The sequence below is a fragment of the Kogia breviceps genome, chromosome 9 (assembly GCF_026419965.1).
Source record: "Kogia breviceps isolate mKogBre1 chromosome 9, mKogBre1 haplotype 1, whole genome shotgun sequence".
Taxonomy (NCBI): Eukaryota; Metazoa; Chordata; class Mammalia; order Artiodactyla; family Physeteridae; genus Kogia; species Kogia breviceps.
This window is the reverse complement of record NC_081318.1, coordinates 1,973,978-1,994,779: the sequence shown is the minus strand read 5'-3', so window position 1 is coordinate 1,994,779 and position 20,802 is coordinate 1,973,978. Positions and strand designations below refer to the sequence as shown.

Genomic DNA, 20,802 nt, shown 5'->3' with positions numbered 1-20,802 from the left:
GAAATTGCTAATCAGAAATTTAAATGGAATTATCAATGGATCACTAATGACCCACTGGACATAAAAAATAGTAAAGGGATATTCTGAACAACTCTACACCCACAAATTTGATAACTTAAATCGAATGGACCAATTCCTTAAAAGATACAATGCAACAGAACTCATAAAAAGAGAAATAGATAATCTGAATAGGCCTATATTTAAGATAGTACATTAGCAACTAATAACCTGCCAAAAAAATTAAGCAGCAGGTCCAGAGTGTTTCACTACCAGACTTTTAAGAACTCAGACAAATTCTCTACAATCTCATCCAGAAAAATAGAAGCATTACCCTGATACCCAAACTAGATAAAGATATTATAAGAAAGGAAGACTACAAACCACTATCCCTGATGAAAACAGATGCCAGTTCCTCAACAAACTATTAGCCAATAGAATCCGACAATGTAGGAAAAGAATTACACACATGATCAAGTGAAATTTATTCCAGGTAGGCAAGGCTGGTTCAACATTTAAAAATCAATTAATGTAATCCATCATCTCAACAGGCATCAAAAGAAAAAAAATCATATGATCCCATCAATAGACGCAGATAAAGCATATGACAAAATTCAACACCGATTCGTTATAAAAACTCTTAGTGAACTAGGGATAGAGGGGAACTTCCTCAACTTGATAAAGAACATCTGTGTAAAACCGACAGCTAACATCAGACTTAATTGTGAGAAACCAGATGCTTTACCTGCCTGATGGGGAAGAAAAGCAAGAATGTCTGCTCACTCCACACCTATTCAACATCATGCTGAAGGTCCTATCTAATGCAATAAGACAATAAAAGTAAATAATAAAAGTATACAGACTGGGAAGGAAGAACTAAAACTATGTGTGTTCTCAGAAGACATCATTGTCTATATAGAAAATCCCAAAGAACTAGCAAAAAGAAAAAGAAAAGTCCTGGAACTAATAAGCAATTTTAGCAAGGCTGCAGGATACAAGGTTAATACACAAAAGTCAATCACTTTTCTGTATACCAACAATGAACCAGTGGAATCTGAAATTAGAAACAGAATACCATTTACATTAGCTCCAATAAAAATTATATACTTAAGTATAGATCTAATAAAATATGTATATAAGACTTATGTATGGAAAAGTTACAAGACTCTGATGAAAGAAATCAAAGATCTAAATAAATGGAGAGATATTCCATGTCCATGGAGAGGAAGACAGTACGTTTAAAATATAAGTTCTCCCCCAATTTGATCTATGGATACAACACAATCAAAATCCCAGCAAATTATTTTGTGGCATCAGCAAACTGCTTCTACAGTTCATTTGAAAAGGCCCAAGACCCAGAATAGCCCACACGATACTAAAAAAGGAGAACAAAGTTCAAACACTACCCCTCCCAACTTAAAAGACTTATTATAAAGCTACAGTAATCAAGACAATGTGGCACTGTTGAAAGAATGGACAGATAAATGGAACAGAATAGAGAGCCCAGAAAAAAAGGGGGGGGGGACCTAGACATAGACCTTATATCTTTCACAAAAATTAACTCCAAATGGATAATACACTTAAATGTAAAATGCAAAAGTATAAAATTTGTAGACGATAACCTGTGAGAAAAATCTAGGTGACCTTGGCTTTGGCAATGACTTCTTAATAACAACATCAAAAGCACAATCCATGAAAGGAAAAAATTTTTTTTTTTTTTTTTTTTTTTGCGGTATGCGGGCCTCTCACTGCTGTGGCCTCTCCCGTTGCGGAGCACAGGCTCCGGACGCGCAGGCCTAGCGGCCATGGCTCACGGGCTTAGTCGCTCCGCGGCATGTGGGATCTTCCCGGACCAGGGCACGAACCCGTGACCCCTGCATCGGCAGGCGGATTCTCAACCACTGCGCCACCAGGGAAGCCCAGGAAAAAATTTTTAAAGACGGACTTCATTAAAATTTAAAACTCTGCTCTGTTAAAGGCACTGTTAAGGGAATGAAAAAGACAAGACACAGACTGGGGGGAAATCTTTGCAAAACACATATCTAACTATGGACTTATATTCAAAATATACAAAGAACTTTTACCACTCAACAATAAGAAGGTAACCTATTTTTTTAAATGGACAAAAAATCTGAACAGACCAAGTCAAATATACAGATAGCAAATAGGAATACTAAAAGATGCTCAACATCACCTGTCATAAGAGAACTGCAAATTAAAACAAAAATGAGATGCCACCACACACCTATTAAAATGGCTAAGATTAAGATAACTTACAATATCAAGTACTGATGAGTGCCGCCAGCCGCGGCGGGTCCTCAAAGGGCAGCAACAATCGACGAGAGGGGGTGGGGAACTGAACGCGCCGAGATACGGGATCAGAAAGGCACAGACAACTGAGGGTTGCAAGGCAAGCTTAGTAACAAAGCGTAGCCGTATATATCCCCCTAAAGCAGGGAATTTGCTGAGTCACGCCTTATCGGCATCAGCTCGCTGATTGGCTTCTCGGCTTAGTCACGCCTTATCGGCATCAGCTGGTTGATTGGCTGCTCGGCTTAGTCACGCCTTATCGGCATCAGCTGGTTGATTGGCTGCTCGGCTTCTCCCTCAAAGGCACCAATTTCCCTTCCAGGGTTGCTTTTCCTAGCTTCAGGGAACAACCAGGGACTCCCAGTAACTGAGCAGGCCCCTGGAGCGATTTGGCCAAAGGCCATCTCCTTTTTTACGTTCACACCATAAAGTCCAGGATGCAGACCAAGGAGCGTACAGTCGGGCCCTGAGGCTTATGAGGGTCTTGATGGCGCCTTCCTCAGAGGGCAATGCTCGCCACAGATGAGGATGTGGAGCTGCTGGGGCTTCAAAAGGTACACTTTGGAAGACTATTTGGCAGTTTCTTACAAAGCTAAGCATAGTCTTCATATAATCCGGCAAAATCCAAATGAGTTGAAAACCTAGGTCTACACAAAAACTTGCACACAAATGTTTACAACAGCTTTATTCACAATTGCCAAAACCTGGAAGCTACCACGGTGTCCTTCACTAGGTGAGTGGTAAACAAACTTGGTACATCCAAACAATGGGATATTACTTGGCGATAAAAAGAGATGAGCTATCAAGCTATAAAAAGACATGAAGGAAACTTAAACGCATATTGCTAGTGAAAGAAGTCAATCTGAAAAGGCTACATACTGTACGATTCCAACTCTGAAATTCGGGAAAAGGCAAAACTATAGACAGTACAAAGATCAGTGGTTGCCAGAGGTTCTGGGGGGAAGGAAGGGAGAGATTTTTAGGGCAGGGAAATTCTGTGAATGATACTGTAATCGTGGACACATGATGTTATGCAATTGTCAAAACATTTACGACTATACAAAAAGAGAAGTGAATTCATAAACTATACACTTTAGTTAATCAGAATGTATCAACACTGGTTGGTTGATTGGGACAAATACGGCATACAAATGCAAGATGTTAATGACGGGAAATTGTACAGAAATGCTCTGTATTATGTGCTTATAATATATTCAGCGTCAAGGACTGTGTTAAGACAGGCAGGAGTAAATATGCATCGAGTAGGACTAAGAATATTCTGCAGGTAACAAAGAAGAAAGGCGAGAGCATTCACATATTAAATATGTGAGGAGGAGGAGGAAGAAGAGGTTAAACTAGGAAGAACCACTCTGATCCCTGCCTACAGTCCATCAGTGCAGAGCTCAGAGCCTTGGCCAATGGGCAAACTCGATCTGTGGGGACCAACTGTATTAAGAATCCATACTTCCCCACCGCTAGTGTCCAAGAATTTGTCTCTGGCGTCACAGTGGAAAAAACTCATCCTCAACCAGGAGACAAACTCCAGCCGCCAGTTCTGGTTTTTGGACACTTTCCCTGTGCGGCAAAGAAGAACACGCCTGACTCCATATTGAATCTAAACTTGGTGCTCAGCGGCCTGTGCTTGGTCGCTGGCTCTGCACCTTTTGTAACAGCAGGCTGCCTAGAGCCTGAAATATATTGTACATAACAGCCCTTTCTCAATGCTCTGCCTCCCAGGCTTGACCTTTAAAAGGTGTAACACTCTCCATTTATGTAGAGGTAAAAAGTGTCAGAACGGAAAATAACAATGTTCTCGCCGGAGGTTTAAAGGAACACCGTGAACAAAGGATTCTGGTACCAAGAAGTCGACAACAACCCCTCCTCTTTGAGCAAAAAAGAAGTCTGAATGCTAACTTGGGTACAATGGTTCTCGGCATCTTCTCAGTCTGCTGGCTTTCTGAATAAAGTCACCACCCTTCCTTGCCCCAAGACCTCGTCTCTGGATCTATTGGTCTGCTCTGCAGTGAGCAGTATTAGCTGGACTCAGTAACACCTGCGTTGCTCCTACACAGACAAAATATAGTGTAAGATTTCCCCCTCACACAAACGTTTCCCATGAACTAGCCAGCCCTTCCTGTCTCTGGCTGTCCCTCCTTTGAGATGTGTGGGCACCGTCACCCTCCTTGTCACAGTGCTTATGCCCGGATCCCTAAACTATCGCACCACACGGGAGGCTTCTTTCTTCGGCACCGCAGAGAACAGAACACAGAGAGCTCATTCCAGGCACACCTGTGTCCTCTGTGCAACTAAGCAAAGCAGCCAGACCCAGCTCTCCTCTCCACGTGCATCGAATCTCCTCTCGGTTCCTTTCTCTTCAGACCATTCCCAGAACATCCAATTCATGTTTCTGAAATTCTAAAAACTATTAATCATGCAAGTGTAAGCAAATAGGGTAGGGGGACCCCAGAGAAAGGGAGCAGGCATGGCTTTCTAGACATAAGAGAAGCCACTTTTGGCCTGAGCCATTTTGTGATCTAAGCCTGGCCACAGTGCTTGCCTTTCAACAGGTCTCAGTAATCACTGATCTTAAGGGAAGTGAGGACCAAAGGAAAAGCAGTCAAGAAACAATAGTTCAGCCATAAAACAGAGTCCGAGTTCCTCCTCAAGGGGTGTACATAACCCTCTGATCCAGTCATTGAGTTCTGCAGAAATTAAGGCTCCCACCCGGTACAGGACGGGATGATGATATTGACGCTCAAAGAGCATGACTTTGATAAACTAAAACTTGGACTCTGTCAGCCTTCGCCCCAATTCAGTGCTAAATTCTCCTCTGCTCAAGCCCCTTCGTGAATACGCAATACCCTTAGCTTAAAACTTCCCCAACTTTGCTGTTTGGGGAGACAGCACTTTGGAAAAGATCCCCAGCATTCTCCGTGTTTGCTGCAAGTACAGGAAGTCAGTCCCCTACATATGAAACTTCAAGGTGTGAACTTTCAACGATGCAGACGTGCGTTCACATGTCCAACCACGTAAGTTAGTTCACGTGTCTGGCATTATCTGTAAACGCTGGGTACCCAGGCTAACTTCGTTGGACTTACAAATTGGACTTACGAACACGCTCTTGGAATGGAACTCGTTCGTATGCAGGAGACTTACTGTAATAAGTCCTTTCTTCTCCCGCTCTTTGGCTTGGTTGTGTCTTTTGGCTCGACACCCACCAAGAGGTGAACCCAGTTTTCAGGTAACATGAGTGCTTACATAAAGGGCACTGGACAGTACTTTGGAAAATGTACTCAGGGGGTTTTCAGAGGATGCAAACACACTCTCCATATGGCAATTTCTTAAGCCCATCTTGAAACAAACAAACAAAAACGCTAGAAGCATAACTACAGATCACTGACAGCATGCTTTTGGGGGTGAGAAAGGTGGGTTATACAAGCTATTGAACCCTTCCCATCCAAGAATGTCACATTCTGATGAGGGACAGAGCACTCTATCTGGAGGAGGGGGGAGGAACATGGTCCTCATAACATCTTCTTCAAATAACAATCATGTCAGCTATGCTTTCTGTCAAGAATTACAAAGTAATAATTGCAAGACTACATTTTTAAGCAAATGCCTGCAGAAAAATAGTCTATGTAGCTAAGAAGAAAGACCCATTTCTTTTGGATAGAAAACATGCAGGTAGTAAAACTGTCCTGAAATTTTAAACACTTGGATGGAGGGAAGGAATTTTTAAAATGGGAATTTTTCTTAGATGTTTAAGTTCAATAAAAATACCTTAAAAGGGATATAAAGATTAGCAGGCACTGAACTAAGCAGTTCACATACGTATGCCGTCTTAACCTCACCAGAGCCTTAAGGTGGTAATAATATACCTATTTGTCATTTGAATTCTTCCCGTTACAAGTAACAGAAAACCAGACTTCAACTGGCTGAAGCATAAAGGGAATTTATTCACTCAGGTAAGTGGAGAGACTCAGAGTTGGGCTACCTTCAGGGCTTAAACTATCTCACCAGGGCTTGGACTCTGTCCAAATCTCTGCCACTTCCTGTATAATCCTCCTTCGGAGGTTCACGATGGCCCCCAACAGCTTCAGGCTCTCACCTTGTGATGACAAGATAGCCAGCACAGCTGCAGTTTCACGTCTTTTCTTGTTTCTACATTCAGTAGGAAGAATTAAAGGAATTTTCCAGTAGCTGCCACAAATATACTGAGTCCATCTGATTAGCCCCACTAGGTCCTATGCTCATTCCAATTACAGTAAGTCCTCTACATACGAACCTTCAAGTTTCGAACTTTCAGAGATGCGAACGTGCGTTCACACGTCCAATCACGTAAGGTAGTTCACGTGTCTGGCGGACATTTTGTCACATGCGTGCATCCTCTACAAGGGGTTGTGCTTTTGGGTACTTCACCGTACAGTACCGTGTAGAGTAGAGTAGTACAGTACCTTTATTTCTAGCCCAGGATGTCCGGAAGCAAGCATAAAAGCAGCGGTGATGTAGCTGGTACTGCTAAGAAGGGATTCACGACGCAGGAAATGGCAAGGGGATGTTCTTTACTTGAGGAGGCGCTGTCAGTTTTTGAGGGACGGGACCCGAACGTAGAACGGCACACGAAGGTTGCAGCAGCCCTTCGGAATGCAATCCAGTGCCACCCCGTCACCTATGACGAGAAAAAAAGAACCACTACCCAGACATTACTGGATCGTTTTTTCAAGAGGGTATACAGAATTGCATCCAGCAAGGAACCAGAACATGTGCCGTCCACGTCAGGCGTGAGTGGAATTGCAACTTGCCCTCCGTCTCCTGCTGCTGACGATCCTTCAGCTCTACCATCGCCCACCTCCTCTTCCCACTCCGGTAACTCCTCTTGCCTGTTCACTGGATGCCAGCCCGTGTGCCACCTGTTGTTCTGTACTACTGTACTTTTCAGGGTATTGAACTGTAAGATTGAAAACGTTTTCTTCATTTTTGGGGTTTTTTTTTTTAATGTATTCTTTATGTGAAAAGTAGTATAAACCTATTACAGTACTATATAGCCGATTGTGTTAGCTGAGTACCTAGGCTAACTTTGTTGGACTTATGAACTGGACTTATGAACACGCTCTCAGAATGGATCTCGTTCATATGTAGGGGACTTACAGTAAGTCACTATGGCCAGGGCACTGAGATTTTCTGATGAGCTGAAGCTGGGCATATGTTCCATCCCAGGACTGAAGCATCCCCAGGACAGCTGGTGGAGAAGGGCTCATGGATGCTGAGGGGAGAAGTAAGAAATGTCCCCTTTATGCATAGAACCCAAAAGTAAGATCTACCTATCTGAATCCAAAGCTTTCCCACTCTTTCCTCTGTGCTCTGAGTCACAGAACAAAAGGTCCTCAGGACTAGTGACCCTTACTTGTCTCCCAGACCCATCACCATCTGGAATGTAAATCAAGATTACAATATTTGTCGGAAACGTTTGAAATATTATGTGAAAGATTATGAACTTCATTATGAATTTAATTTGGCTTTATCAAAAAAAATTTACCTTGTTTTTAGTCTGTTTCAACAAACTCCCAAACAGGAGTGGCCATCTTAGAAAATTTAATTCCATTAGGAAAAAAATTATCTTCAATAAAGCTTCAGATTATCTTGTTTCATCAGTATATCATTTACTCCAATGTTACATCAAAAACTTTAACTTTTAGGCCTTTAACAATCAATGACCTATTTCCAATCAACTTGGTAACTTCTTTAGACCTCACTTTCAGAGAAGTGAAAAAAAAAACAAAAAGGACTATTTGCATTTTGTATTTTTTCTCTGTACTTTCAGCTGAACTTCATTTCAATAAAAGTTTAAATAGCACAGCTGAGTCACTGTCTCAACAAACTTCTATTGGCCTCTGCGTTGGGCCACGATGAAGCGTTAGGGACTGGATTTAAGCTTACCTCCGTTCACTAAAAAAAATCAAATATATGAAACAATGGTTTTCGGACACTGGACAACGGGCAGTGCAGGATGTGATGCTTAAAGAAGGGAAAGCAAGTGGGCCAGGCGTGTCCAGGCTACACCCGAGGCAGGGCCAGCCGCCTGGCTGCCTGGGGCAGTCAAGGCTCCAGGACCCGCAGGAGGGCGCGCTCCGGGCGCCGGAGTTCCGACAAGCGCTAAGCGAAGGAAATCACGGAGCCGGGGTACTCGAGGACGCGCTCCACGTGCATCCACGCCCGTGCTGCACACTCCGCCCCCGACACTTGCGCGAGCGCGCGCGGCGGCGAGCATGCGCGGCGCGGCCCGGCCCTCTGCGGCGCGCAGCAGATAAGCATGCGCGGTGTGAAAGCACCACCCAAGCGATAGAGGATTCTGTACTGTGTTCAGGGCAGAGCCGGTGAGCATGCGCAGTGTGGCTGCACGAAGGGCGGGACCTGCGAGCATGCGCAGTGTGGCAGAGCCGCAGCGGGCTTCCGGAAAGTGGTGCTCAGCGTGGGGCAGGACTGGGCCGTTGAGCATGCGCGCTGGCGTGTGACCGGAGCGGCGGCGGTTGCTAGGCAACGGCGAGCCGCAGAGGTGGAGGGCGTCGGCCGCGGTGTGTGTGCAGAGGGCGGGGCTGTTCCGCTGCAGGTGCGGCCCCGGGTGGAGTAAGGAGGAGGGGTGGGATGGGTTGGGGAGGGGAGGGGGCGCCCTGGAGGCGGGAGCGGCCGGGACTGTCCTTTGCAGCCCCAAAGGTCCTCGGGTCCCCAGGGCAGCCCGCCTTCTCCGTGGCCATCCCTTGGGAGGGCCTAGAACGGTCATTGTCTGAGAACTATAACCAGCCCGTTACTGAAAAGGGGTCCGCGGTTAACATATACAGTTGACCCTTGAACGACAGTGTGAACTTCGGGGCCCACCTGCAGGCCGTACCCGGATTTTCTTCAGTAAATATGTACCGCAGTGCTACACTCTCCCTGGCTGAGGACGGGGGTTGGGTGGAGGCTGACTCTGGGACTTGAGCATCCTGGGGTTTTGGTGAAAACCGGCGGGTCCTGGAACCAGTCCCACGGATACCCAGGGACAGGAGGACGGTCATTTTACAAATTTGTGTGCTTCTGGCCAACCTGGGTGGAGTCTCATCAAAAATGTAAAATAAGGAATTCCTAAGTTATAAAACCTGGCAACACAGTGTGTCAGTTTTAAAAACTGTTTCTCTGGTGTTCCTGTGTTTTTAACTAGCATGTTTATAGATTAGCTTCAAGTCCGTTAGACAAATCGGTAACTAATTACTTTGCCACCACAGTGGTATCTTTTTACCAAGCCCTACTTCTTTTAACTAATTGTTAACAATGGAATTTACGAAGAAAAAATATTCCTATTAATTTTAGCTCGTAATACTGGGTAAGGATTACGTTTCTAACACTACCGCTGCCACAGACTAATTATATAATTTTGGAGGAGTCTGTAATCTCTGGATATGTTTTCTCCTTTTAAAATGAGGTTGGACTAAATAGTTGAAAATAGTTTCTAATGCTGAAATTTAACGACACTATAGAACTTACAAGAGGCACAGTTTTTAAAAGCTCTTGATGTTAAGCCCAGTGGCGTACAGTGTAGACAGTTGAGATAAAATTGTCGACTGCAGATGGCTAGCTATGATTATTAAACAATTTTTAGGATGATGCCAACTATACTCTGCCAGGTTGTAGGCATTTTGAAAGTAGAAGATTCTGTTAGTGATCTTTCAGCATTTTAAATACCTTCTACCATTTCTTCAGCCTAGACTGTTGTGATGAAATATTAGATGGAAACTCCTTCATTCTCCTCTTGATGCCAGAACTGAAGGGGAACGGGGTTGCCGTAGAAGCTGTCACCTCACTGCTGAGGGGTCTTGGGGACCTCACCGACTCCTTTCCACCGTGCTTGCTTTCCTCATTCTGCACTCACCCCTTAGGAAGCTCATTTTGCGGGACTAACTGAACGTAGGTGTTGATCCTGAGATACATATTTGGGATTAATTCGTCTCTCGTCTTACAATCAGGCCCTCAGCAGTACTCCCTAGATTACTCCAGCAGTTTACTGTTCCTCCCCATCCCAATATATTTTGGACTCTTGTCTTCATAAGATATACCCTTGTCTAAAAACCAAAAGGGCCAATTCCAAATTCTTCCACCAGCTTTTTTTTGGCTGCGTTGGGTCTCCGTTGTTGGGTGCAGGCTTTTCTCTAGTTGCGGCGAGCGGGGGCTACTCTTCGTTGCGGTGCGCGGGCCCCTCATTGTGGCGGCTTCTCTTGTTGCGGAGCACGGGCTCTAGGTGCGTGGGCTTCAGTAGTTGTGACACGTGGGCTCTAGAGCTCAGGCTCAGTAGTTGTGGCACACGGGCTTAGTTGCACCACAGCATGTGGGATCTTTCCAGACCAGGGCTCGAACCCGTGTCCCCTGCATTGGCAGGAGGATTCTTAACCACTGCGCCACCAGGGAAGCCCCTTTCCATCAGCTTTGAAGGGAACTGGGTCAAGCATAACTGTTTACAGAGTATCTTCTGTGTAGAAGGACCTATTTTAGATACTTTACAAAGGTTGTCTCATTTAATCCTAACAGTAACCCTGCAAGGAGAGCGTTATCATATCTGTCTTGAGGTGGGGAAACAGACTCAGATATGCTACGTATCTTGTAGAAACAGGTAGAGCAAGACTAGAACCCATGTATGTCTCTGTTGTGGACAGAGTGAAGTCAGACAATATTCCTCTCACATCCCAGTGCGCCCACTGTTCCCTTGTCTAAAACTTAAACACCTGCTGAGTTCTGGAGTGCCTGTGCTTTTCTTGTACCTGTGGGGTAGCATGTTCATTGCCCACTCTCTGTCCTTCAAATCCCTGTTTTAATATTATCCCTTTAAGAGGTATTTCACTTACATTCTCTGATCTTTGTAGTCTGAAATTTTGTTGTATTCACGTATAGTATCATTACATTTAACAACAGATTGTTCTCATTCATAATAATAGGTTCCCTCCAACCCTCAGGAGAAGTGCTTGAGGACAGGTCAATCAAGTCGTGACTGGCTTGAGCTCCTCTGGGATCAGAGCACAGAGCCTAGTGCTGTGCTGGTGCGCATTCACCATCAGTTAGACTCTCCATATTTCTCTTGCCCGTAAACTTCGTCAGAGATTGTAGGTACACTCTAACATTGGCTTTCTGTTGGCTTTTTCACAGTAGAAGAATCAAAGAACTGGGATATGAAATGATGATATAATTTGATATAGCCAAGCAACCAATCCTCCTGAGTCAGCATGTTAAAAAATAAGGTACACAATCCTTTTTAAAACATACACATTGTTTTACTCATGAATATATTTTAATTCAGCTATTTGACAGTATAAAAAATAGTTTGCAAACCTTGCTTCATTGAGGAACTGTCAGCTGTAGTACTTGGTGTAAGCATCGCTTAGCTGCATGGAAATTGTATTTTGTATAAGTTTTCACTAAAAAAGCATACACTTAATGCAAGATTCTCTTTAGTATAACAGAAGCAAGCTTTGCCTGGAGTCTAATTATAGAGAAACAGAATGTGCTCAGGCATGCACAGCTTATGTACGTCAGAATGCATTTATTCATATTATGATTAAGGCCTTAGTAATTAAGTGAAAAGATGTTACTGTGTCATTAACATAAATGGTGAGACTGGGCTTTGCTCCCCTGACTTGGGTAACAATGGGTGAAGCATTCTTTACTACTGGATTTGGTCTGGTATGCCATTAAGGTTGAGTGTTAAAGCATAAGCTTTCTTGTAAATGGTACATTAGATAATGTTCTGCATGTAAGGCTTTTTTCCCCACTTTTCAGGGTCATTCATCTAAACAGGATAACTTAGCAGTCACTGCAGTGGCTTTACAAGATCACATTTTACATGATCTTCAACTTCGAAATCTTTCAATAGCAGATCATTCTAAGACAAAGGACAAATGTACAAATGTACATTCTTGGACAGAGAACAGATCCAAGTCTCTAAAAAGAAATACAAAAGCAATAATAGATACTGGACTTAAAAAAACCACACAAGGCCCTAAAGTGGAAGATCCAGAAAAAGAATATGTTCTTGATCCAAAACCACCACCATTAACTTTAGGTAAGCTAATCTTCATTCGTATTTTGACTTATTAGAGCTAAAGAATCTAGTTGAGATTAATCGTACCATTTTCTCTGGTACAGAAATTATTTTAACTTATAATCTTACAGAAAGATATGTCTGTACTAAAGTTTAAAAGCGATAATGGGGCCAATTTGAGCAAGAAAATAAAGATAATGATAAGTAGAGTAAGAATAAGTAAAAACAGAATAAAGTAGATATCCATTAATCTATAGTGACATAAATAAATACTTGAATAAATAAATAAGTAATGGGAAAGGCTCTTTCTTACAGTAGAATGACAAGTATAGTAGACCAGAACTAGAAATAGAAAATCACCATGTGGTAAAGACCACGCTGATAACAACCATCTGAGGATGCTGGAACTAGCGGGGGAGTCGCGTTGAGACACAGGTGGGGGCACAGCCTCATGGCATTGCCCCAGGGACCAACTCACCACAGGAGAAGCGACAGCACCTTTACCAAGTGACAAAGTCCGACGCCAGGCTCTGAGAAGGACACAGATCACTCCTAGGGCATTCTTGCCAAAGATGCATCTCCGAGTGTAACTGTGAGGAAACCTTAGATGATCCAGATGGAAGGACGTTCTACACAGTTCTTGGCCAGCGCTCTGCAAAAGCGTCAAGAGAAGCAAATAAAGACTGAGGTGCTGTCCCGGATCCTGGGAGGCCAAGGGGACAGGTCCAACTGAGCCCTGTGAGTGATCAGGGTCAGAACAAAAGGACGTCAGTGAGACAAGAACGACATCCTGAGGGGAGTATAGATTAATCGAGAGCATTGGATCAATATAAAGTGCTAGATTGGACCATCGCACTCATGTCGTGTAAAATGTGAACATCTGGGGAGGCCGAGTGCAAGGCACATAAGGATTCTTTACACAGTTTTACAACCGTTTACAAGTCCGAGACTATTTTAAACTGCCAAGTTAGGAATAGAAAAGGTTTTGATTTTTATTTCTTATTTTCTTTTTTTTGCAAGGGAGGCTGGGAAGTAAGGTCCAGCTGTGTGCCCAGGAGGAGGGGAACAGGCTGGTGAACATCAGCTAGCTTCTGCCATAGATTGAAAGGATAAAAAGGGTTTATCCTTGTGAAGAACAGAGGAAGAATGTTCTTGACGGAGGAGAAGACAGAGGCAGGGCTCTGACGCAAGAGAGCTGGGACGTTTGAGGAGCTGAAATAAGAACAGAGTGGCGGAGCCTGGTGAGCCGGGATGGGGGAGAGCAGGAGAGCAGGGAAGAAACAGAAGGGGTCAGATGAGGAGAGGGGCTTGGGGTTTTAAAATTTTTGTTGTGGTAAAATATACATAACAGCTGCCCACTCTCACCACTATTATTCAAAATAGTTTTGGAAGTCTTAGCCACAGCAATCAGAAAAGAAAAAGAAATAAAACAAATCCAAATCAGAAAAGAAGTAAAGCTGTCACTGTTTGCAGATGACATGATACTATACATAGAGAATCCTAAAGATGCTACCAGAAAACTACTAGAGCTAATCAATGAATTTGGTAAACTAGCAGGATACAAAATTAATGCACAGAAATCTCTTGCATTCCTCTCCACTAATGATGAAAAATCTGAAAGTGAAATTAAGGAAACTCTCCCATTTACCACTGCAACAAAAAGAATAAAATACCTAGGAATAAACCTACCTAAGGAGACAAAAGACTGTATGCAGAAAATTATAAGACATTGATGAAAGAAATTAAAGATGATACAAATAGATGGAGAGATATACCATGTTCTTGGATTGGAAGAATCAATATTGTGAAAATGACTATACTACCCAAAGCAATCTACAGATTCAATGCAATCCCTATCAAATTACCAATGGCATTTTTCACAGACTAGAACAAAAAATTTCACAATTTATATGGAAACACAAAAGACCCTGAGTAGCCAAAGCAATCTTGAGAAAGAAAAACGGACCTGGAGAAATCAGGCTCCCTGACTTCAGACTATACTACAAAGATACAGTCATCAAGACACTATGGTACTGGCACAAAAAGAGAAATATATATCAATGGAACAGGATAGAAAGTCCAGAGATAAACCCAGGCATATATGGTCACCTTATCTTTGTTAAAGGAGGCAAGAATATACAATGGAGAAAAGACAGCCTCTTCAATAAGTGGTGCTGGGAAAACTGGACAGCTACATATAAAAGAATGAAATTAGAACACTCCCTAACACCATACACAAAAATAAACTCAAAATGGATTAAAGACCTAAATATAAAGCCAGACACTATCAAACTTTTAGAGGAAAACATAGGCAGAACACTCTATGACATAAATCACAGCAAAATCCTTTTTGACCCACCTCCTAGAGAAATGGAAATAAAAACAAAAATAAACAAATGGGACCTAATGAAACTTAAAATCTTTTGCACAGCAAAGGAAACCATAAACAAGGCAAAAAGACAACTCTCAGAATGGGAGAAAATATTTGCAAATGAAGCAACTGACAAAGGATTAATCTCCAAAATTTACACGCAGCTCATGCAGCTCAATATTAAAAAAACAAACAACGCAATCCAAAAATGGGCAGAGGACCTAAATAGACATTTCTCCAAAGAAGATATACAGATTGCCAACAAACACATGAAAGAATGCTCAACATCACTAATCATTAGAGAAATGCAAATCAAAACTACAATGAGCTATCACCTCACACTGGTCAGGATGGCCATCGTCAAAAAATCTATAAACAATAAATGCTGGAGAGGGTATGGAGAAAAGGGAACCCTCTTGCATTGTTGGTGGGAATGTAAATTGATACAGCCACTATGGAGAACAGCATGGAGGTTCCTTAAAAAATTAAAAATAGAACTACCATACGACCCAGCCATCCCACTACTGGGCATATACCCTGAGAAAACCATAATTCAAAAAGAGTCATGTACCAAAATGTTTATTGCAGCTCTATTTACGATAGCCAGGACATGGAAGCAACCTAAGTGTCCATCAACAGATGAATGGATAAGGAAGATGTGGCACATATTTCCACTATTTTATCTTCCATGTCACTTGACCGTTCTTCTGCCTCAGTTATTCTGCTATTAAGTCCTTCTAGAGAATTTTTAATTTCATTTATTGTGTTGTTCATCATTGTTTGTTTGCTCTTTAGTTCTTCTGGGTCCTTGTTAAACGTTTCTTGTATTTTCTCCATTCTACTTCCAAGATTTTGGATCATCTTTACTATCATTACTCTGAATTCGTTTTCAGGTAGACTACCTACTTCCTCTTCATTTGTTTGGTCTGGTGGGTTTTTACCTTTCTCCTTCATCTGCTGTGTGTTTCTGTCTTCTCATTTTGCTTAACTTACTGTGTTTGGGGTCTCCTTTTCACAGGCTGCAGGTTTGTAGTTCCTGTTGTTTTTGGTGTCTGCCCCCAGTGGCTAAGGTTGGTTCAGTGGCTTGTGGAGGCTTCCTGGTGGAGGGGACTGGTGCCTGTGTTCTGGTGGATGAGGCTTGATCTTGTCTTCCTGGTGGGCAGGACTGTGTCTGGTGGTGTGCTTTGGGGTGTCTGTGAACTTCTTATGATTTGAGGCAGCCTCTCTGCTAATGGGTGGGGTTTTGTTCCTGTCTTGCTAGTTGTTTGACAAAGGGTATCCAGCACTATAGCTTGCTGCTCATTGAGTGGAGCTAGGTCTTAGCATTGAGATGGAGATCTCTGGGAGGTTTTCACCATTTGATATTATGTGGAGCTGGGAGGTCTCTGGTGGACGAATGTCCTGAACTCAGCTCTCCCACCTCAGAGGCTCAGGCCTGACACCCGGCCAGAGCACCAAGACCCTGTCAGCCACACGGCTCAGAAGAAAAGAGAGAAAAAAAAAGAAAGAAAGTTATCAAAATAAAAAGTAATTCTTAAAAATTAAAAAAAATGGGCTTTCCTGGTGGCGCAGTGGTTGAGAATCCGCCTGCCGATGCAGGGGACACGGGTTCGTGCCCCGATCTGGGAAGATCCCACGTGCCGCGGAGCGGCTGGGCCCGTGAGCCATGGCTGCTGAGCCTGCGCGTCCGGAGCCTGTGTTCCACCATGGGAGAGCCCACAACAGTGAGAGGCCCGTGTACCACAAAAATAAATAAATAAATAAAATAAAATTTTAAAAATTACAAAGTTATTAAAAAAAGAAAGAAGAGAGCAGCCAAACCAAAAACCAAATCCACCAATGATAACAAGCACTATAAACTATACTAAAACAAACAAAAACCAAACCAAAATAAAAAGAAGAAACAGACAGACAAACCCTAGGACAACTGGTAAAAGCAAAGGTATACAGACAAAATCACACAAAGAAGCATACACATACACACTCACAAAAACAGAAAAAGGAAAAAAGATATATATATATATATAGATATATATATATATAAAAGGAGGAAGAGAACAACCAAATCAATAAACAATTCTACCAATGATAATAAACTCTAAATACTAAGCTAAGATAAACATAAAACCATAAACAAATTAGATGCAGAAAGCAAACCCCAATCTACAGTTGCTCCCAAAGTCCACCTCCTCAATTTGGGATGATTTGTTGTCTATTCAGGTATTCCACAGATGCAGGGCACGGTCAGGTTGATTGTGGAGCTTTAATCCGCTGCTCCTGAGGCTGCACGGAGAGATTTCCCTTTCTCTTCTTTGCTTGCACAGCTCCCGGGGTTCAGCTTTGGATGTGGCCCCGCCTCCGCGTGTAGGCCGCCTGAGGGCGTCTGTTCTTCGCTCAGACAGGACGGGGTTAAAGGAGCCGCTGATTCGGGGGCTCCAGCTCACTCAGGCCGGGGGGAGGGAGGGGCACGGAGGCGGGGCAAGCCTGTGACGTCAGAGGCCGGCGTGACGTTGCCCCAGCCTGAGGCGCGCCGTGCGTTCTCCCGGGGAAGTTGTCCCTGGATCCCGGGACCCCGGCGGTGGCGGGCTGCACCGGCTCCCGGGAGGGGCGGTGTGGAGAGTGACCTGTGCTCGCACACGGGCTTCTTGGTGGCGGCAGCAGCGGCCTCAGCGTCTCATGCCCGTCTCTGGGGTCCGCGCTGATAGCCGCGGCTCGCGCCCATCTCTGGGGCTCCTTTAAGCGGCGCTCTGAATCTCCTCTCCTCCCGCACCAGGAAACAAAGAGGCAAGAAAAGGTCTCTTGCCTCTTCGGCAGCTCCAGGCTTCTCCTTGACTCCCTCCCGGCCAGCCGTGTTGCACTAACCCCTTCAGGCTGTGTTCACGCTGCCAACCCCAGTCCTCTCCCTGGGATCTGACCTCCGAAGCCCGAGCCTCAGCTCCCGGCCCCCGCCCGCCCCGGCGGGTGAGCAGACGAGCCTCTCGGGCTGGTGAGTGCTGGTCGGCACCGATCCTCTGAGCGGGAATCTCTCTGCTTTGCCCTCCGCACCCTGTGGCTGCGCTCTCCTCCGCGGCTCCAGATCTTCCCCCTCCGCCACCCGCAGTCTTCGCCCGCGAAGGGGCTTCTAGTGTGTGGACACCTTTCCTCCTTCACGGCTCCCTCCCACTGGTGCAGGGCCCATCCCTATTCTTTTGTCTCTGTTTTTTCTTTTTCTTTTTGCCCTACCCAGGTACGTGGGGAGTTTCTTGCCTTTGGGGAGGTCTGAGGTCTTCTGCCAGCGTTCGGTGGGTGTTCTGTAGGAGCTGTTCCACGTGTAGATGTATTTCTGATGTATTTGTGGGGAGAAAGGCGACCTCCGCGTCTCACTCCTCCGCCATATTGAAGGTCCCCACACATGCTCTTAATTATTATCCAAACATAGTATTGCACTTGGGTTTGCTGCCTTTTCTTGCTGATTTGCTGGAGTGCTTTGTGTTCTCTTCACATTAATCCCATGTTGTTTTAGCCACAGACAATATCTTCTCTGGGCCTGTCAACGTCTTTTATGTCTGATTTTATATTTGAATAAAATCCTCATTCTGATTACTGTTAAGTCTATCAGTTTTTCTCTTTATCGTTTATGATTTGGGGGATTTAAATCCTTACCCATTCTGAGATCACAAAGATGTCCCCACATCTTCTTTACTACCTTTGAAGTTTTGCCTTTCACATTCAGATCTCATCACAGTATATTTTGCGAATGGTTTGGGGAACATCAATTGGTCTAACAATTTAAGTTAGATTCTTCCCTCGAACCATAAACCATCCTTAGCTGGCTGTGGCACCACCTTATGCATATCCCAACTTTTCTGTGTTTATGGGAGAGAGGGAGAGATAAGGTGTGTGTGATTTGGGGCTTCTGTTTCTATGTCATTATCTCACTGTTTTAATTTATATAATTTTGTAATATGTCTTAATAACTGGGTAGGAAAATACCCAAAATTTGTCTCCAAAAATCTCTTCCAAAAATATATTCTCTCAATACATTAAAATACAGTAGGTAGGGACTTCCCTGGTGGCACAGTGGTTAAGAATCCACCTGCCAGTGCAGGGGACATGGGTTCGAGCACTGACCCGGGAAGATCCCACATGCCATGGAGCAACTAAGCCCGTGTGCCACAACTACTGAGCCTGCGCTCTAGAGCCCGCAAGCCACAACTACTGAGCCTGCATGCCACAACTACTGAAGCCCATGCACCTAGAGGCCATGCTCTGAAACAAGAGAAGCCAATGTAATGAGAAGCCCGTGCACCGCAACGAAGAGTAGTCCCCGCTCGCCACAACTAGAGAAAGCCCGTGCGCAGCAATGAAGACCCAACACGGCCAAAAAATAAATAAAAATTTTTTTTAATAGTAAAACTAAAATACAGTAGGTGATCTTTCATTTTATCTTCATGAAGACATTTCTTCTAGAAACTTCCATCATCCTGCTCGCATCTGGACCAGTTGCTCTGTGGGGCTGGTACAGAGCTGTTAACCCCAGATCTCTTCTCAGAATCATCCTGTGGATTGAGGACCTTTGGCTCTTTTGTGTTAGGTCTTCTTTCCCTTAGTTGACTCGTGCCCTGCAGTGAAGTTATCCCCCAGGAGCTTCCTAAGGAGGAGTGCATGAGAGGCCACATACAGGCTTGCAGACGAAAGATACTTTTATTCTGCTCTGACATTGGATTGTGGCTAATAAGAGATTTTGATATGGGAATCTTTATCTCAGAATTTTGAAAGAATTGCCTTCTGGTATCTGTGTTGCTATAGGTATGTCTGATATGATTCTGATTCCTGGTCCTTTGGGATCTTTTTCTGCCTCTGCAGTTTCACAGTGACAGGACTTGGTGTGAATCCTTCCTTCTGGGCCTTGCTGTGTCCTCTCAAGCTAGAAATGCATGTCCTCTTCCGGGAGACATTTGGACACTTTATTTACTCTCCGTTTTGTTTTCTTTCTGGAATGCCTGTCTTTCAGATGTCAGACTGATCCTTCAGTTTTCCTGTTTTCTGTCTCCTATGTTTTTCTACTTTGAGATTATCTTAACTTCCTCTCCCAGGCTTTTGGTTGACTTTCACATTTCTGTTGAATGCTGAAATATTTCCATTTTCAAGAGCTCTTTTTGGTACTCTGAGCGTTCCTGTTGCAGCCTCCTGTTCTTGTTTGGTAGATGTAACCCTTCACTCTCTGTCCCTGAAGACGGCCCTGTAGGTTGATGCCATGTCCACTGGATGGCCTGGGGTCGGGGTGGAGGGAGTGAAAGCTGGTGCTCACGGCCCCACCGCCATCCTGCTGAGCTTGTGGAACTTCCTTCTTCAGAGGGAGTGTTTCCACCGGAATGGTATTTGCGCATACCAGGCCTGCTCCAGGGTAGGCACGCGGTAGGTTCTCAAACATCGCGGAAGGAAGGGACTGTCCTGACAGTGGTCGCATGCCACAGGAATCTTTTAGCAAAAGGGAAGAACTGGATTGATGCTCACTTGACAAAGGTCACTGACGGCAGAAACAAGCTAAACTGGAAGGAGGCAATGCCAAAGGCCGAGAGAGAAGTTAGCTGAGAGATGGGGAAGACCTCTGGCCAATGCCTGTGAAAACATTTGTGAAAGTGGATATCAGTCCAGCCTACCTTATAGAATCATTATGAAAATGAAATAGACATGGGGACTTCTTTGTAAATAAAAGCCTAAAGCATAAAATGTGAGATAGTATTCTCCTTGACTTCTGTGCACCTGTAAAACAGCAGCATTTTAAATATGGTGGAATAAAGTATGCAATGGAAATGCTTTGCTTTAATATTTGCAAAATAATGTCATTAAAATTATGCATGAGTTACCACATTCTAAAAGAGATTTAACTCATATTTCATATTGTTTTAACTTCAGCACAGAAGTTGGGCCTCTTTGAACCTCCCCCATTGCCCCTGTCATCAGATGAATGGGAAAAAGTGAAGCAAAGATCCATCCTGCAAGGGGAGTCCACGCAGCCGTGCCCGATATGCAAAGAAGAATTCGAACTTCGCCCGCAGGTGTTTAGTGTGAGCTTAGATAA

The 20,802-nt window shown here is 44.0% G+C and overlaps 1 protein-coding gene across 1 annotated transcript in view; it reads left to right on the top strand.

Moving 5' to 3' along the window:
- Window positions 1-8,788: 8,788 nt before the first annotated feature.
- Window positions 8,789-20,802, top strand: part of RNF32 (ring finger protein 32) — a 37,061-nt gene continuing 25,047 nt past the window's right edge. Inside the window, exons 1-4 of the mRNA XM_059073707.2 lie at window positions 8,789-8,914; window positions 11,476-11,567; window positions 12,106-12,388; window positions 20,637-20,779. Coding sequence (XP_058929690.1) covers window positions 11,553-11,567; window positions 12,106-12,388; window positions 20,637-20,779 — 441 coding nt within the window. The 5' untranslated portion in view covers window positions 8,789-8,914; window positions 11,476-11,552. The remainder of the gene's footprint in view (window positions 8,915-11,475; window positions 11,568-12,105; window positions 12,389-20,636; window positions 20,780-20,802) is intronic.